This window comes from Lytechinus pictus, chromosome 11, assembly GCF_037042905.1.
Source record: "Lytechinus pictus isolate F3 Inbred chromosome 11, Lp3.0, whole genome shotgun sequence".
Taxonomy (NCBI): Eukaryota; Metazoa; Echinodermata; class Echinoidea; order Temnopleuroida; family Toxopneustidae; genus Lytechinus; species Lytechinus pictus.
In genome coordinates this window covers 33,902,269-33,921,124 of record NC_087255.1, presented here as the reverse complement: position 1 = coordinate 33,921,124, position 18,856 = coordinate 33,902,269, and the positions used below count along the sequence as shown (strand labels likewise).

Below are 18,856 nucleotides of genomic sequence, written 5' to 3'. Positions count from 1 at the left end.
TTTCACCTATCAACTTGTCCGATTTTTCTTTTCCTTATAAAAAAAGTTTTCATCTGGGTTGGATTCCCCTTTAAATATCTCTATTAGGTCAGTACACCTGGCAACTGAGCGCGCTTCGCGCGCTCACTAAGTGACTCATAATTTTTGCTGGTGCCCCCAATGCCGTGACCCACGGTACGCCACTGCGTGACCGGACTAGATTTTTGTAAGTAGGCCTATCGACCTCATTTACATATTTACATCTAATTTTCCGGCATTCATTTTTAGACAACATACATTAATAAGAAAAACTTTGTTCACCCCTATAACCATAGGTTTTAAGATTACTAACCGTAAAGAATGTGACTGACGTGAAATTCAACAATAGTATGTTTTGATTGGGATTAAATTTTGGATGAAGTTTTATGATTGGTAAAAGATAGAAAGTCGCGGAAATATATTTTTTTTTCATTAAAATTACACTTTCTAAACAAACGCCATGCCAAGCTTCATAAAAAAACAATTGAATTTGACATTTCAATCTCTTGTACACAGACTTTATTCGATTGTGTAGTTTAATTTTCAACAGCATGCACTAAAACTTGGTCTTGGCTTGTCTTTTGTTCACCCCTTAGTGATAGGTTTCAAGTTTAGTAATCATATATAGCAGGGTCCTAAGAATGATTTTTTTACCGGGGATCCCGAGAAATTTGACAAGCAAAAAAAAGAGGGCGCTTTCACTACAAAATGTTAGTCGTTTTGGTGACATTTTCAATTTTCAACACTTACAAGTATTTCAGGGGGTGCTGCCTATGAAGAATAATACATGCAGCACCCCCAGTGAAAGTTTTTTTGGGGGCATGGCCCCCGCTTTCCAGGGCCATGCCATTTATGAAATTTGACAATGATATATTTTAATTGGGATTAACTTTTGGATGAAGTGTTTTGATTTGCAAAAGCTAAAAAATTACGGGAATATTTTTTTCCATTACAATTGCACCTTCAGAACATATGCCATGCCAAGATTCATTCTAAAAACAATATAATTTGACATTTCTATTTCTTTTAGGAAAAGTTTCTTCGATTGCGTATTTCATTTTTCAACATGCACTCAAATTTGGACTTGATTTGTCGTGAGGATGGCAGTGGATAATATACATTCGTGTGGTCATAAACCGGAAGCAAAATCTCAAAGGGGCCCTATGTAAGGAGATCGTACAACACTACAACCAACACCACAGAAAAGGTTTGGCACAATAGGTACAATAGTCTAGGTCACTGCTAGGTAGGTAGTAATCTAAAATTGTGATATCACTTTTTGTCTACAGTCGAATTTAAAGAACGATGTAAAAAGTAAAGTATTTGATCGTGTTTGGCATCTCGGTCTTCTGTCCAAACTGTCATCCTTTGGCATTTGTGGCAACATAATATGGATGGATTTCAACTTTCTTAGCCCACAGGCAGCAGGCTGTTGTTCTAGATGGTTTCACTTCAACATCCAAGACCATCACTGCTGGAGTGCCACAGGGAAGTGTGTTAGGGCCCCTACTCTTTCTTATGTTCATCGACGATCTGACTTCCCAAGTAAAAAACGGTATTCACCTCTTTGCTGATGATTCAACCCTACATATTTTGATCAAAAATTCTCGCAACAGAACCATCTGTGCTGAGAGTCTTCAACGTGACTTGCTGATAATTGAGAAATGTGCAACAGATTGATGCATCACCTTCAATGTTAGCAAGACAGAAGAGATGATCATCAGCAGGAAGCGAAACCAGAACCACCCTCCTCTCTACTTTATGAACTCAGCCCTAAAACCAACAATGAACATCAACCTACTTGGTGTCACCATCGCCAAAACTTTGACCTTGGCTCCCTACGTCACATGCCTTACCAAAAAGGTTGCAAAGAGGTTGTTCATCCTGAGCCGCTCAAGAGATCTTCTATTCACAAGCTACAAAGCTTATATTAGACCCTTCATGGAATATGCATGTCCATTATGGGCTGGAGCTGATACTAGTGTACTCACAATTCTTGATATGTTATAGCGAAAATCACTCCGCCTCCTAAGAATTGAAGACCCTTCAAAGGTTGGGCTTTATCCACTCGAGCACCAGAGAAATGTTGCATCTCTCTGTACCTTCTACCGCCACTTCTTCCTGAAACAATTTCTTGAGTTGTCTGGAATTCCCCCACCCCCTTGGCCCTTAATATCCGTTTGACGCGCTCTACTGCAGCTGCCCACCAGTACAGAGTCACTGTCCCGATATCAAACACTTCTATTTATCAATATACCAAGGACGGGTCTGCTGTGGAATTCACTTCCCGTCAACACATTCCCTTTAGCTCCCAACATGGATAGATTAAAGAATAGTGCTAATACGCATTTAATTAGCTATATGTAAACCCCTGTACTTATAATTAAATTATGGTTTATAACGTGGAAATCATGGGCCACTTTTTATCAATTGATGATCGCAACATCTGGACCAAAGAACAATCTCTAAAAGAAATAAAAACTTTTTATGGTTTTAAGGAGAAATGTAAGTTGCCACATCTCCGCTTGTATATACCGCATTGATGTATTGCAATGTCACTGGGTGATAGCTCTAAGTCTCTAACGTTACTGCAACTATACATTTAAAAGTGAAATTTAGATATTAAACATTCAAAACAGGAATACACTCATGGCCAATGTCCATTTCCATCTCAAGTAGATATGAAAAAATTGAGACGATAAAATTATTTTGTGTTGTTAAACATGTGACGCTCATTGAAAATACAGTTGGATTAAATATGCATTATTCATAACTAAATGAATATTTCGGCAATAATTTCAAACATTTCAGATGCGTTTTAACTGCCTTGTGTGCTACTATTCACAATGTTGTAGTGCCGTTAGTTTGGGATCCAACGCTGCATGAATCGATTGGAATTTCTTGGTTACTGGCGATATAATCTGATCCAAACCAAATTCATTGCCAGTGGCATAGGTAGCCCCCTCCCAAAAAAGGGGGCCAGACAAGTAGTGTGGGGTATAATTTCTAAAGAGCTACGAGTGACTGAAGCGAGCGAGCTAAAAATGACGCTTTTTATTACAAAAACAACATCATATTGCATCTATTTCCTTTCCTTTTCTTTCAACTTCATCTTTTTCACATTTATGCAGCGTTGGATCCCAAACTAACGGCACTACAGATCGTAAATAGTAGCCCATACAGTGGCGTTACAGGCGGGGGGCAGGCTCCCCTTGGCTGATTTCACCGGGGAAAAAACGGAAAAGGAAAAAAGGGGAAAAAAGAAATGGACAAAAAATGAGAAAAGAGGAAAGGGGGGAAAAAGAAAGGGAAAAACGGAAGGCGGAAGGAAAGCGGGAAAAGGAAGGAAAAAAGAACATGTGAGAAAAACTAATACATTAGCCTAATTAGTAAGAGAGGGAAATATATCAAAATATGACAATATGGCAAACAAAAGCGGGAAATCTTAGGAAGAAATGAGCCAAGAGCTTTTCAAAAATGAAGAAAAGGGACAAAAAAAGAGAGAAGAGAGAAAAACTTAATGACACGACCAGGCTGCCAAGGATTGAAAATAAAGAACGGTGAAGTGGCATATAACTTTGTGTATGAAGTCTATTATGCTTGCTCAATTTGATGCAAAAATTGTTGCAATCTGGACAAAAAAGTCCTTAATCAAAGTATAGGCATAAAAATATCTCCCTAACAATTACGTTATAATATATGTCCCTATCTACAGTAAATAAGGCCTTGTGTTCGCAAGAGTTACCGTAAAAAGTATCTTAAAGGTCAAGTCCACCCCAGGTAAATGTTGACTTGAATGAATAGAGAAAAATTAAACTAGCATAGTGCTGAAAATTTCATCAAAATCGGATGTAAAATAAGAAAGTTATGGCATTTTAAAGTTTCGCTTATTTTTCACAAAACAGCGATATGCACAACTAGGTGAGTCAGTCGATGATGTCCATCTCTCACTATTTCTTTAGTTTTCTTATTGTTTGAATTATACAATATTTCCCTTTTATAGAGTTGACAATAAGGACCAACTTGACTGAACCATATAGTATTAAACAATGCTAATTCCACATGTTCTGGGAGGAATTAATCGTTGAATCACTTGACAATGAGGAGAAAATTAGAATATTTCATATTTCATATAATAAAATATAAAAGAAATAGTGAGTGGATGACATCATAGTCTCCTCATTTGCATACCAGCCAGGATGTGCATATAACTGTTTTGTGAAATTAAGCGAAACTTTAAAATGTCATAACTTTCTTATTTTACATCCGATTTTGATGAAATTTTCAGTGCTAAAGCTTGTTGGATTTTTCTCTGTTTATTCAAATCAACTTTTTGTTGGGGTGGACTTGTCCTTTAATGTTTACTTTGGCTAAATCTCCAAAGCTATACAAGGGGCCCTCCCAAGACCCCGTGAAGTAGGGGCTCTTCAAGAATAACCTTCATAGGGCATTACATGTATAACGGACCCTTCCTTAAAGCACTGGCGTACAGGGGATGGTTCCACAGCCAAGGGGAAATAAAAAATCAACGAAATGAAACGAATGGAAAACAATGGAATATGATATGTTATTTGCTTAATATAATGTAAAAATGTATTACATAATTAGGATTTCATTTCAAAAGAACACGTTTTTTCTGGATCACTTCGCTCGCTTTGTTACAAATTTCCCCAACTTGGCTATGGTGTGCCCCTTAAAACGTTTGGTTTATTTCGCAACTGCGTTGAATTGATGTGTTGTGTAAAATCTCTCTCTCTCTCTCTATATATATATATATATATAAATATATATATATGTATACCCGCGGTTTAATAGAAAAAAAATTAGTGGCCATCTGTAAAGTTTAAAATTGCTTTAATATCAAGAGGTTCCGGGGCTTCGGAACAACCAAGAACAAGAATGAAAGGAAGAAAAAAAAAGATATGATATTTTCCGATTTTAACATGTCGAAATCTATCTCGACGTGAGATTCTCATGACAGGGTGATATTTTCTCTCTCGCTTTGCTGGCTTTGGACTTATAATGCCAAGCAACTTTTGGCCACACGCGCCTTACAGTGCCCCCCCTCTTTTATTTACTCATCATACTACCGTTTTGAGCTTCGCCCTTATACTCGCGCACAATAAAGAAATACCGTTCTTCGCAGTGGCGTACAGACCAAGAAAAAAATGAGTAGAGGAAAGAAATGAAAAGAGAAAGGATTGAAATATCATATAATTTTCTGAAAATTATGCCAAAATTTATATCATAATTGAATTTTTTCGCAACTCTTCTTTAAAATAGATTTTTGCTGATACGCCATATTTCGCCCCTCAATTTTGTTTGACTTATTATGCCATTGCATGTTCATACCATGATATGACCGGGATTTGTTTTGCCCTTGCTCCCTGGCCACCGACTCCTGTTACGCCCCTGAGCCCAAAGTGTAACTAAAACATATCTGTAATGTTAAAAAAACTTAATTTTCTTATGAATAACGCATATTTTATCCCACTGTAGGTGTTTAGTGCGACACATATTTAAACACACAAAATCACTTTATCGTCTCATATTTTTTCTTATCTACTTGAGTTGGAAATAGATCTTGGCCATGAGTGTATTCCTATTTTGAATGTTTGATATCCTAATTTCACTTTTAAATGTTATCACCCAGCCACTTTGCGATACATCAATGACGTATTTATGAGAAATAAAAGCGGAAATATGGCAACTTACTTTCACCTTCCCTTAAAAGTTATTGATTGTTGTCTTCATTTTTTATCCTTTTTTTACATTGCTCTTTAAATTCGATTGTAGACAAAAAGCGATACCACATGTAAAAACTACTACCTACCTAGCAGTGATCCTGAGGGTCCATACTAACTACTACATATGGTGTCAAACCTTTTTTTTGTGGTGTGGGATGAACGAACTCATATTTCATAGGTCCTTGCTCCTGGTCTATCAAGACAGAAAGTGTGTATGCCTGTGATAGAAAAGTTGAATAGATAATCGTGTATATGTGCCTATTTACGGTATAATTTCTTGTATATTTGATATTATTGGTAATTCATTATTTTGGTAAATTTTTGCCAAGTATTTTAATTGTCTTATACGTAAAGCAGCTCATTTTAACGTGCCTTGGCTTCAATATGGTTTTACTTTATATTAATTTGTATTCACTTTGTACGTACATTTGTTAAATAAAGTAAAGTTCATGAAACGATGTGTAGATATACGCCACATGATTTTGAGATTTGCATCACATCATCTATTATCTTTGTTGATTTTTGCCTCTTGCCAGGGCGGGATGTAGGATATGATTAATACTGCAATTAAGTCAGATAAATATATTTACATATATAAATATATGTATATATATATATATATTGTAAAGAAATTGATGAAGAGAATTTCTTTACACTATTTAAAATAAAAGAGTTGCCATAGCTGTTGTACATGAATAACTTCACACACACATACACACCCACACGCACACACACACACACACACACACATATATATATATATATATATATATATATATATATATATATATATATATATATATATATATATATTATTCCTTGGCCGATTTCTTTCAAACTATTACAATTTCTTTTCCTTTTTAGCTCTCATGCGCACCATTTTTCTACCACGGTTTGATTTCCTTTTAATGATGGTATTTTAAGAGGGCATGAGGTTAGAGTTAGGGTTGTAATAAAGTTTCTGCTTAAGAATAATGTAAAGATAAGGATTAGGGTTGATTCAGTTTTGGAAATTAGATTTTACGTTCGGCTTGACGTGCAGATTTTCCATCGGATGAGTAATTGTCGCCGGAGTAAATGTCATGGCATCTATTATGACTGAAGGAGACACCCATCACGGGCGACGCACAGTGGGCGAGAATGAGTTGAAAGCTAGTACGCCAAAACTTATTCCGTGTTAAATTTTTACTTTCACATTTTGGTTAGGGGTAATTTTTGGCGTAGAATCCACTGAACATAATGTAAAGCCAATATGACGTCACCTTGATACAACATTTTGATTGGCTATCTGTGAAAAGACAAATTACGCCAAACAATGTGTAGTATATAAACTTGTGTTATGTGCTACTTTAAGATTGACCTGAGTGAATGTTGGTTTATGCTTCTCACATGCCTAAAAGTGTGTATGAGATCCTGAAAATAATTTTATTGCATCAAAATGATAATTAAATAAAAAAATTATCTAAAATCTGAAAATATTTACCGTGCTTTTTCAAGCTGTGTAGACTTGGATAAAACGCAGAATATATAAAACCACGAATGTATCACTATGAGAAGGGTTTTTGGATGACATGATTCTACAAGTAACTTTCATCACTGGAAGAGGGATGGGCCCGGGGGGGGGGGGCACTCGACCAAAAAGGAAGTGGGTATGTGCCGCGGGCGAGACAAAAAACGGGGGCCTTGGAGCGGGCTTATTGTAAAAAGGGGATGGGTAGCCCATATGCGATATCAACCTTCATTTTGTTTACATAATGCCCGGAATTCATGTCATTTTCATGACATTAAAGGCGAATCGACCTCGCCGTGCAAAAATGAACGGCAATGTACTCCCCATATACGGTGCGCTGCGATGACTGCGCGGTGTAAAAATTGCCGTTTTGGGGTGATGTGTCAAGTAAAATCGGCTCTAACATACAAACCGGGCAAAAACGGGAAGCTAAATTTGGTATCAACTTAAAGCTTAGACATCGGAAAAAATGATGCTGCTAGAATTTAGACGGAAATCCAAACATGTCTAATGTAAATGCAAAAAAAAGGTGGATTATCAGCCCTTTTTATTATCAGCCTATTTCGAGGATTAAATATCCTATAAACCACATGAAAGGTGTCTTTTTTTTCTAGTTTGAAACCTTTCACACGAAAAAAGAATATTTCAGGATTATGTGGGAACCATTTCAGATTCATACATGGAAAACCTCATGTGAATGGCCTGTTTTTTAACTAGGTTGCCATAGGCTATACGCGGCATTTCGCAAAATGTCACATTTTACGATTTGAGATAGGAAATGAACAACCTTTATGCACATCCCAGAAATGAAATATTTTGCTGAAGTATACTTCAAATTGTTGTCTTTCAGCTAGGCATGACCAAAATTAAAAATCTGAAATTGCCCAAAATGACTTTTGGCGCACTTTTGTTTCGCCCCGGCCTACTGTGCGACGCTGCAAGGGATGACCGCCCTTCTCGGTGCTAAAAAAAGTCCGAAAAGAGCCGAGATACGTGGCGGTGAAATTGTAAAATATCCTTGATAATTTGAAATGCTTAGGTCATCAGTGGCGTAACAGGCGGGGGGGGGGGCAGGGTAGTCTGCTGGGCAAACCCTTCACTCGAGTTAAGGGTCTGAATGTGCAGCCTACTCATGCCTTGTGTACTGAAGGCTCTCTCGCTCAGGTATTGGAACAGCAAGTTTTGTATGTGCTAGTCTTTGCGTGGAGGCACACTTAATATTAATCAAAGTTCCAATCAGGGTCTGTGCCTGCAGACTAGGGGCAGGGGGGGGGCAAGCTGCCCCACTTGGCGGAGTTAACCGGGAAAATAAGAAAAAACGGGAAAAAGAAAAAAAAGGGGGAGAAAGAAAAAAGGGAAAGGAAAGGAAAGAAGAGGAAAGGGGAAAGGGAGAAAGGAAAGGGGAAGGGGGAAAAGAAAGGGAAAAGAAAACTTAGAAAAAACATAAAAAGGGGAAACGGAAAGAAAACGGGAAAAGGAAGAAAAGAAGAACAAGTGAGAAAGAACAATTCTCCCCGATATACAAATACATCAGCATGATTAGTAAGACAGGGAAATAAATTAAAGATGACAAAAAGGCAAACAAAAGCGGGAAATGAAGGTAGAATGGAATGAGCCAAAATCTAAATTTGAAAATAAAGATGGATGGTATATAGCAGTCTATCATAATCTTACTAAATCTCCAAAGCTACCGGGGGCTCTGTCCCAGACCCTGTACAGTGGGGGCTCTTCATCTGTAACCTATAAAGGGCTCTATAACGGCCCATGTATATGGACTACTCCTGCATTAAACTTTGCATTGAAGCACTGGCGTGCCGGGGGGGGGGGGTTCCACAGCCAAGGGGAAATAAAAGAAAATAAAGGAGGCAGCGAAAAAAATTTATATGACATGATGTCAAAATCTATCACATATTTAGAATTTCATTTCAAAAGGCCATTTTTCTTTCTGGCTCGCTTCGCTCGCTGGCGACTTTTTACAAATGTTCCCACATTTTCTATGGTGTGCCCCTTCAAAATATTTGGATGATTACAGTACACAACTGCATTGGATTTATGTGTTGTGTGAAGGCTATATAAATATACACGCAATTTGATTAAAATTAGTGGCCATCTGTAAGGTTTAAAATGGCTTTAATATCAAGAGGTTCCGGGGCTCCGCCCCGGACCCCATCCACATAGCTATTATTGGATGAATTTGGACCATGGCTCCAAAAAGTTCTTCAACCAAATCAAAAAAAAAAGAGGAAAGAAAGAAAAGCAAAGGAAAAGTGTATTATATTTTCCTGAATATCACGTCGAAATCTATCTTCATGTTAGATTCTCATAAAACGGTGATCTCGCTCGCTTCACTCGCTCGGGACTTATATCAAGCTACTTCTTGCCACACGCGCCATACCGGGCCCCCTTGAGCATAGAGCTTCGCCGTGATGCGCACGATCATAACAAAAATGCTATTCACCGTGGCGTACAAAAAAAGAGAGACGGGTGAAATATGATATTATCTTTCTTTAACATTATGTCAAAATCTATCACAAAATTGGATTTTTGTAATAAAAATGTCAAAATTTTTGCTCGCTCGCTCGCATTTTTATTTTTTGCCCGATACATCATATCGCCCCCTCAAAATGTTTGCCTCATGATGCCATTGCCTGTTCCATGATATGACCGGGAAATTTTTGGCTCTTGCCCCCCCCCCCCCTGCATGGCCACCGACCCCTGTTACGCCCCTCTAGGTCACCCCCCCCCCCATCGAAATAACATGGGGCCACCCGTGGGTATATTACCGCACTCACTCTTTAGACCCAAGCATCATAGAGAAGGGGGATTTTCACCGCATAGCCATCACGACCTCTAAAATCTTCGGAGATTCCAATCGATATACACGTATAATATGGTTTTCCAGAACGCCATTCGGTGTATTTTCTTAACTGATCAAGTCATACGTAGAATTTGAGTGACATGTATAGGGGTATGTATTTGTATGATAGAGGTGTCTACGAGTTTTGACTGTTAACCACATTTCTTTCGCTTTGTACAGAGATCACCCGGTTCCAGAGCCAATGGGCTAAGGAATAAGAAGGAAAGAAAGGAGGACTTACAATGCAGGTTCTCTTTTTTTCTCTCTTATTCTTTCATCTCCCTTCCTCCCTCTTTCTCTATCTGCCTTTTTTGTTTTATTTTAGAACAAAGCTATAATGAGTCCACGGTCAACTCTATGCCGATGTAGAAAGCGATCTATTGAAAGCTGTCATGCAAGCATTACGGTAAACGGTACAACCACAATAGCACAATATATTGAAGACGAGAGTAAGATGTGTGCCATTGGTGGCGATAAAACTTGCGGCAATCGATGCAGCGTCTTTTTCAGGGAGAACTTTTATGCTGAATTTACTAGCATCATCGACTTTAAATATTTCTTACTCTTCATATTTTTTTTAATTTCCCATAAATATGATGGAGGTATATTAAAATAATATGAATTATAAAAAAAATCCGTTGAACATTATACCGGCCGTCTTCACAAACGTTTATAATAATAATAATATGCAACATTTATATAGCGCTTAATACAAATGTTTCTAAGCGCTGCATACTATTACCCCGGCTTTAGCACGGCTACCCTGATCTAGCGCATCGAGCATTCAAGAAATCCCTTCCTATCGGGTTTAACAAGCCTTTGTCTTTGGGTGAAATATTAAATACGTTTATTATTAATATTAACATTGATAATCAATATTAATACGTTTAACAAGCCTTTGCTTTTGGGTGAAATATTTAAACCCTCATCCTTCTGAACACACACTCACCCACACCCCCACACATGCACATTCACCGTCTCATACCTCACAAAACGACTCACGCGCACGAACACACACACCCACACCCATACAACTAGGAAAAACGGGTTCGGGCGTGTAGTGTACATTGTATGCTCGAATGGTTTTCAATCGTCGAGGACGGATGTGAGGATTGGATCGGTGTAGATATGTCTAGATTAATACAACATTTATTGAAAATCAATCTCCTCTTGCATGTCTAATGTGTAAAAACGATAATAACGCTGATAAAGAATGCTCTTATTAAAAAAAGAAAATATAAGTACTTTCGACAACTATCACAACACTCCGAATATCAATTTAATGCTTATAGTGATATCTACACAGAAAAATATTGTATGGCAGTAAACAACCTTTAAATAATAAATATTGAAGGCTAGTGGCTAACAACTGGATATATCATTTGGAAAATGCAGATTGACGTACAGAGCGTGAAATCTAGTTTTCAAAAAAAAATCTGTGTCGAGGATAAATAATTAAATTTATTTGCACTCATCGATCTACACCTAGTATGGTAATCTAAGACCTACTTTTAATACGGAACAAAAACTGCTATCACTCCTCTATTTCCGTCTTCCTGCTTCTGCTATAAAAACATGGCATCAGCTAATACAACAAAAGTGAAATTATGATACTATTATTAATGAAGGGTACGATGAGGGGAAAAATGTTGATAATACTAATATTGAGATGATGATGATGTTGATGATGATAATGATGAGGGCAACAAACATCACTAACAATAAATAATAGTGATAATACTTTTCATATTGGACATGTCGCATATTGTACCGATGTAACAATATACAATACGTTTTATTTCATACTAAATGTGTGACGAACATCGATATTGACGTCTTGTGTTTTATACATTTTGCCAAAAATCTTGAACAGGGGAAATTGAAGAAGAACTCGGGTAAGCAAGCAAACAATTCCATAAAGTGAAACAAATATCTTGAAACTAAATATTATGGGATGAAAACCCAAAATGTGAACTAAAGAAGTACACAGGTATACGTGAATCATTTTTATCGGTATCATTATCAGTCAGTGAGGAATATCTATGCAAACATCTACTTTACGTTACTAAGTAATGATAAAAAGCACTGGCGTAGTAGGTATGATAACAAACTCTAACAACTAGCTTTATTCAAATTGAAAGGATATGAAATGTTACTAGCTCCTATTTGGAAGCGCAGACACTGTAGAAAGTTAATCGGTGGTTTTATAAAACATCGAATTGAGTGTCTCTAGTCTCTGGGAAACGTCCTGATGTGCCTTTTCCCCATTTCTTTTTGAAGAGGGAGTGCGACAACACCATGTTCGATTCTGGAAGGAAAAATAGATATACCCCCTATATACCTATTTCTGATTGTTCTTAAATCTGCCCTCCGTTTATACCCATAGATTTTTGCTACTTCATTTGGTAGATGTCAATATATTCGGGCAAATCGCTTCGTTTCCCAATTTGTTCATAGATCTCTGTTCGGATGGCTTCGATTCTTTTCGCCTCTGCTTCCTCTTCGGCTATCTTCTGACCTGGTAACTTTGGCGGTTGATGTTCCTGGTACCGAATGGAACCCACGGAACCAACAGTGCTCGGTCGTTCGGGAAGCTTCGGCGGACGATTCAATGGGGTCGGTTTTTGGAAGATACTCAGTTGATCCTTAAATCCTGATTTCTGCATGCGCTTTGGACCCTTGTTATTTCTATGCAGAAATGAAAGCATATTAAAAAAAATATATCGGTTCATACGATATGAATTAGAATATATCGTTAAATTCTTTGGTCATGTTAAGGGGCTGTCTCTTAAGAGGTCAGTCACACAGTAAGCCGTCATATACTGATGCAATGGGGCATTAGTATCGGATCGCAGACTAGGCCTTTTCCTTTTGATAAAAATATTTGAAATGATTTTCATTTTGGGTATAACAATTGGAAATTTATCGTTCATCACAAATGATTCTTATATCTTTTAAACTTAATTTGACATCTTATTGGTAGATTCTACCCAAACATTCCGAGAAATCGAATCTCGATAAAGGCCTAGATATCAAAGCAAAGAAGCATTTTCACCAGTATCTGAAAAAAATCTACGCGTACCTTCGTAACCTACATAGGGCGACACACAGCACAATGACAATGAGGAAGAGAACGCAAGCGAGTGCGGAGAGAGCGTAGACAATCGAAGCGGGAACTCTTGAATTTTCTGCAGCTGTAACTGAAGTAATATTACCACTGTCTGCTGCGAAAAGAAATCAGGTGAGAATATTCAGGAATATGCATGATGTAAAATTTATCTTAATGTTTTATGTCACATTTTTTCTCCAGTGACAGATTTGCTGAACGGCAATACTTCAAACACAATTCATTCCTTGTGAACATAATCAACATTTGGCTCTATTTGCCAACATCAAATCTTGCAATAATGCCAGTATTTGTCGTGGTTCCATTTTATTTAGGTCATAGATCGAGGAACCATGATTCATCATTGATCACCGTTGATTGAAAAGTAAGGCCTAATGGATTGAATAGTTATTCAATTTTGTTCAATAACTCATTCATTTTAATCTATCTATATATCAATTAATCAACTGATCAAGTGTACAATAATTATTGCGTCTGAGCTAAACATGTAAAGGTCTATCTGCTTCAATAGAAATTTAGACATTAAACCAACGAGAGAGACTCAGTGGTGGGGAGGGGGAGTACTAAGATGGCTGAAGACGGCATTTTTTAATACATAAAAATCATTCGCATACAATACCACAGATGATTGTTCAGGATATCTGGAACCTTCTGAATGAATGTCTTTGAGGAAAGATAAAAATATGTGAAACCCGGGGGGGGGGGGGAAGGGGCACTCAGTATATAATGCATAGTGGGTATGTGCCGCAGAGGGGACCCCCATTTTTACACTCAAATTTCCGTTCCAAGGCATAGCATTTTTGCCTTATTGAGAAAAAGAACAAAGAAAGCCGCTCCAAAGCTTCGCATATTTTCCGTTACGCCGTTCCAGCCGCATTGATCTGCTACAATGAGCCGCAGTTTTGGTGAAAAGCGGCCGCAGGGCGCTGTCCGACCATCGCCTCTCTGTGCTAGCGCACCCGGAGCCCGTGCCGCCGGGCTAGCTGCATGCACGTATGCCCGTTTTATCATGTCCATAGGGATGCATACGCCCTCACACGCAGGCGACCCGTTCCAAGGACCCCCGTTTTCACAAACATTTGTAGTTCCGAAGCCCGTTCCGAGGACCCTCCTTTTTACAATAAGCCCGCTCCAAGGCCCCCGTTTTTTGTCTCGCCCGCGGCACATACCTACTACTTTTTTGGTCGAAACACCTTTAAAAAAAAACGTTTTGAAAGGAAAGGATCAAAGAATTCAAAAGTGTGTTTGTCTTCCTCCTCTGAGTTGTATGTTAACACATTAATGAGAGCCGACGAATAAAAAACTTGACGTATTCTCGGTGGCTTATATTCACATTACTGTTTGTCTATTTCAACTGTTCGTGAACAGTGTCTGTCGCCCTCTTCCATTCGATGCACCAAGGCAATCTCATTTCAATGTCATGGCGCCAATTGCGCCACTATCATGAAGGGAGTGGTATGCAATCCCGCAATTACCTCCGAGAAGTATTCATACATTTTGGAGTCGTGAATATATTGAGGTCAAATTACACAAATGTATTTCTAAATACTGCAGCATATGTAAGAATAATTACCGCTTGCTCTGTTATTCAGGACTTTGTTTACTGATTCCTTTAGCTAAATTAAAGTACTAATGCTATCACTTATCAATACTACTGTATGTTGTGATTTCATGAAGGACATATTTGTTTTGATTTATTACAAAAATGGTGTTTGGTGATTAGTGCTGCATTTTTTGCCTTGTAGCGATAAATTGCAGTCGGAACTTACATTAAAAATCAATGGGAACTCAGTAATTGATGGTATCGATCAGAGATTCCATTTACCTCATTCTTTAGTATGGGATCTGAACAAAATACAAAATGGCGATCAAGATGAGTTCATATTGGGGTTGTTCTATTAGAGCGATTTTTTCGGTCGGATCTGACATGTTTCCTTGATTTTGATTGGCTGAGAAGCACTGCTCATACTTATGATAACGAGGGTTAAACACCCTACAGGTTTTTTCTCGAAACGGTCTCATGGTCAGTCATTACATGTATAAATTTAATACTTTTGATACCTCCTCAAAATGATAACGACATTCAAGCAAACAAATATTACGCAATAATTTTCCTTTTGGGGGGATTTGCGTTATATTACTATGATTAGAGTAGAGTTTAAAAAATATTTTTTTCATGTCACTTTAGAGGGACGAAACGACCCATTTCATAGGTTTAAGTACAAATTCTATTTTGAATGGGAGAGGAAGAACTTGTTCCCCCCCCCCCCCTCTTGTCCTCTTCATCACTCCGGATGGCCGCCGATTTTATGTTGATTTTTGTAGGCCTAGAAATATTCATCTTCTACATGGCGGCGCCATTTTGCGGTAGCCCATAATGCAAATTCGAGAATGTAGTATGGTGGGTTTTGGAATTAGTCCAGTTCAATTTGCTCGCTCTCTGTATGCGATGATTCCCGTCCAGCTTCCCAATATTATGAATGTACCGAATGCTGTGGATGCATGTTTGCGGGTTCGATTCAGTTATCGATTTATCAATGAATATATCAGAAATAGACCTATGCATAATGGAAGGGTGATTGGGAAAACCACCCCAAGACTCACCTTGGCCCGTACAATTCTTACGCTCCAAGTCCTCAATGCCAACCGTCGAGAAAACACTCGTCGACATAAACTCAGTCGTCATTGCCTCTGTCGTCATAGCCATCGGTACATTCCCTGTACCATTCTCGCACCTAAAGAGACTACGGAAGAACCATGCGCTATCGTAGCAGAAGAGTTCTCCCTTAGGTCTAGTCAGTAGCGACATAATGCTAGGACCTTCCTGCCGTGGTGGATGGCCTCGAGGTTGTGGGGGAGGTTCATGACACTCTGTTAAGAATGAGCTCATATGTCGAACCATTCCCGTCTCTGGTAGCGGCGGCTGGGTAATCATCTGTGCTGACAATGTCAAGTTCCAAGTAGTGCAAGGAGCTTCAAAGAAATGACACAGGACCATTTTCCATGAAGATTTTCCATTTTTAAAATATAAGTTGGCAATTTTCATGCTAGAGGTTATCAGTTGAAGATAACTGGGCAATTCCATAAAATATGTAGGTCCGACCCCTTATATGTGGGACCTTCATGAATTTTTCCGTCTCTGTTTTCTTGTTCTTTGACAATCTGTAACGCTGTCAAATGACAATGACATGGTTAGTGTATGAAGTGAAGTAGGATCTGAACAAATGGGGGTCGGACGTACAAAAAGGTTTATCATTAATGGAATTGCTATGTAGTGAAATAATTGGAGTATTCCAATTGCCGTCGAATAAACTTTTCATTCAGATCATTTTGCGAACACGCTATAAATATAGATGTCATTCATTATCATTTTCATAATCCACGGTTTACGTATAGACGATGTTACATTTTTCTGGTAAGCTTACGTCCTGTTTGACACCCTTCATTTGTACATGAAAAGTTTCGTCACAAATTGAGAAGAATTAGAAGTGAAACAATAAAAATCTGATATTTCATTAAATGAGAAGATTATGATAATTTTGTTTTGACAAAGGTATTATCTACAGGCCAATGCGACATTTGGATGTTATAAATAACAAAAGTACGTTTTATCCATCTTTATAATGTGCTATTATAATCTACAAAAGTGCATCAAAGTAGCTTACATGTGGGCCTATATGAAAATTGTTTACCTGCGCAGTGAAGTGATTCATACGGCGGAGACCAATGACCGTCGATGCATTCAAGAAACGAACCACCAATGAGCATGAAGTGATTAGGACAGGTCACATTAATCGCTTGTCGAGTACTGTTAAGAATGGGCATCAGAGTAATCAGACTCTGTGTTTCCTGGATGATACGTGTACATACTGCAAAAATAAGAAATGAAAATAAAGCGACATTAATGTGAAACGAAACATGAATGGTCTATAGTCATTTCGTCAAATTTAAGGTTCTCCTAGACTCAACCAGCTACCCCTCTCTCTATAACAAATCATGACTTTCAGGCCCGTATTCTGAAGTCGGGATTAACTTAAACTCAGGTTTAAAGTTGGGGTTTAAGTATGGACAGCCAATTGTTACATAATCACTAACAGTAGAGATATCATACTTTAGCTCTGTTGGCTCTCAAATCATTCATAATTGTCTAGGAAGTATAAATAGATGATTGTCTTCACCATCGATGAATCAGGAAAGAGCACAGTAAACATAAGAAACATACAACTTAATAAATATTTTGATACTTTTGGCTTCCCATACTTAAACCACAACTCAAAACCTGAGTTTAAGTTAAACCCGACTTCAGAATACGGGCCTCAGAGTCATGATTTTGAACAACCATATTTTGCTTAGGCCTATAATCAATTTCCAGAAGTGTAAATTATTATGTGGATCAGCTCAGTACCTCATCGAGTTCCTCAAGACAATCGATCTATATCCATGCATATGATATGTAGAAAATATCTACACAACAAATTGGTGTATGAAATATGATGTTCGTCTTTATATGAAAAATCACTTACTATTGTGAGCCAAACATGCTAAATCCTCATTGCAATGACATGTGCCATAATGCAGCCGTATTCAATATACGGTTTAAAAAAGGGTTCTTTCAAATGTGTTTTCAAATTCAGTATAGTGTATTCAAATTCAGTAGTATTTTCATATTCAGTATTTTCACATTTATTGTGCATCGATAAAATATGACTCATCTTCCAAAGGAAATATGAAATATACGTTGAGATATACATTTATTTATCGCATGCATTGAACTCTAATACCATCTTGCCTTTAAAAAAAGACAATACATTATTTTTAAAGTAAGATTATACTTACGTGGATGGTAACAAGAAGTTACGTTCGGTAGAGGCGATGGAAAAGGAGGTGGAGAAGAAAAAGTCTGATTCGCATTCATGAAGGTAAATGTATGTTGAAAAATCACGTAAAAGGCTAAAGAGATAATGACGCATGGTTCCATTGTGCTCTTTACTGGATGGTGGAAAGTGCAATTTTTTGAGATTTTTACTAACTGACAAATTTCGAAAATCCCCGATATCACCAGGTGTAAGACGATGCGGATGACATTTGCCTCTCCTTTTTCTGACCGAAGGAGAATAGATAAATAAACAATAATTATTATTCGAAGAAATATTGAAACTGTTAGAACCGATTGTTTTCCTTTATTGATAGCACATATTGCATGATTCGTTAAGGTATGCAAACTGGATGAAAGTGAAGGCAAACTCAATTTTTTGCTTTCGGGGAGCGCATGATTGTGATTATAATAACGTTCAACAGCTGTGATCAGCACACCTTTATTTACAAGGATTGATTTGTTTTCTCTCCGAAATATGAACCTTATTGATCTTAAAAAACTCTTTTCAGTATTCTCACAAAAATTAAATCTTGAACTCTATTCCATTAAGGATGTGATGTACAGTAATCCTTTCTTATATACTGCCTTCTGATTTAAGAGACCGATATAATTGTTATGTGAAGCTCATTCCCATAATGTAGATTTTACATTTGCGGGGACTTTTTTTAATGTATATACGTACTGCAGAACGATCTGGTGCAATGGGATACCTATTATAAAG

General features: G+C 37.7%; 1 protein-coding gene across 2 annotated transcripts; it reads right to left on the bottom strand.

Annotated features, from left to right (window-relative positions):
- Window positions 1–11,262: 11,262 nt before the first annotated feature.
- LOC135156008 (uncharacterized) lies at window positions 11,263–18,487 on the bottom strand. Of its 2 annotated transcripts, none has more exons than XM_064106834.1 (5): window positions 18,096–18,487; window positions 16,952–17,128; window positions 15,864–16,232; window positions 13,215–13,356; window positions 11,263–12,820 (listed from the first exon to the last, which is right to left on the bottom strand). In XM_064106834.1, exons 1-5 carry the CDS (start codon window positions 18,235–18,237, stop codon window positions 12,526–12,528), a joined length of 1,125 nt encoding a protein of 374 aa, XP_063962904.1. In that variant the 5' UTR covers window positions 18,238–18,487; the 3' UTR covers window positions 11,263–12,525. The 2 variants fall into 2 exon arrangements, with proteins under 2 accessions (XP_063962904.1, XP_063962905.1); XM_064106835.1 differs by having other exon boundaries at window positions 11,267–12,820; window positions 13,215–13,353.
- Between the last annotated feature and the right edge of the window lie 369 nt (window positions 18,488–18,856).

Coding starts and splice junctions, on each gene's coding strand:
- LOC135156008 (XM_064106834.1), bottom strand. CDS start 18,237: ATGGAACCATGCGTCATTATCTCTTTAGCCTTTTACGTGATTTTTCAA. Junction 16,233..16,951: donor TGAATCACTTCACTGCGCAG/GTAAACAATTTT, acceptor ATTTCTTTGAAG/CTCCTTGCACTACTTGGAAC. Junction 12,821..13,214: donor GCCCTATGTAGGTTACGAAG/GTACGCGTAGAT, acceptor ATTTCTGCATAG/AAATAACAAGGGTCCAAAGC.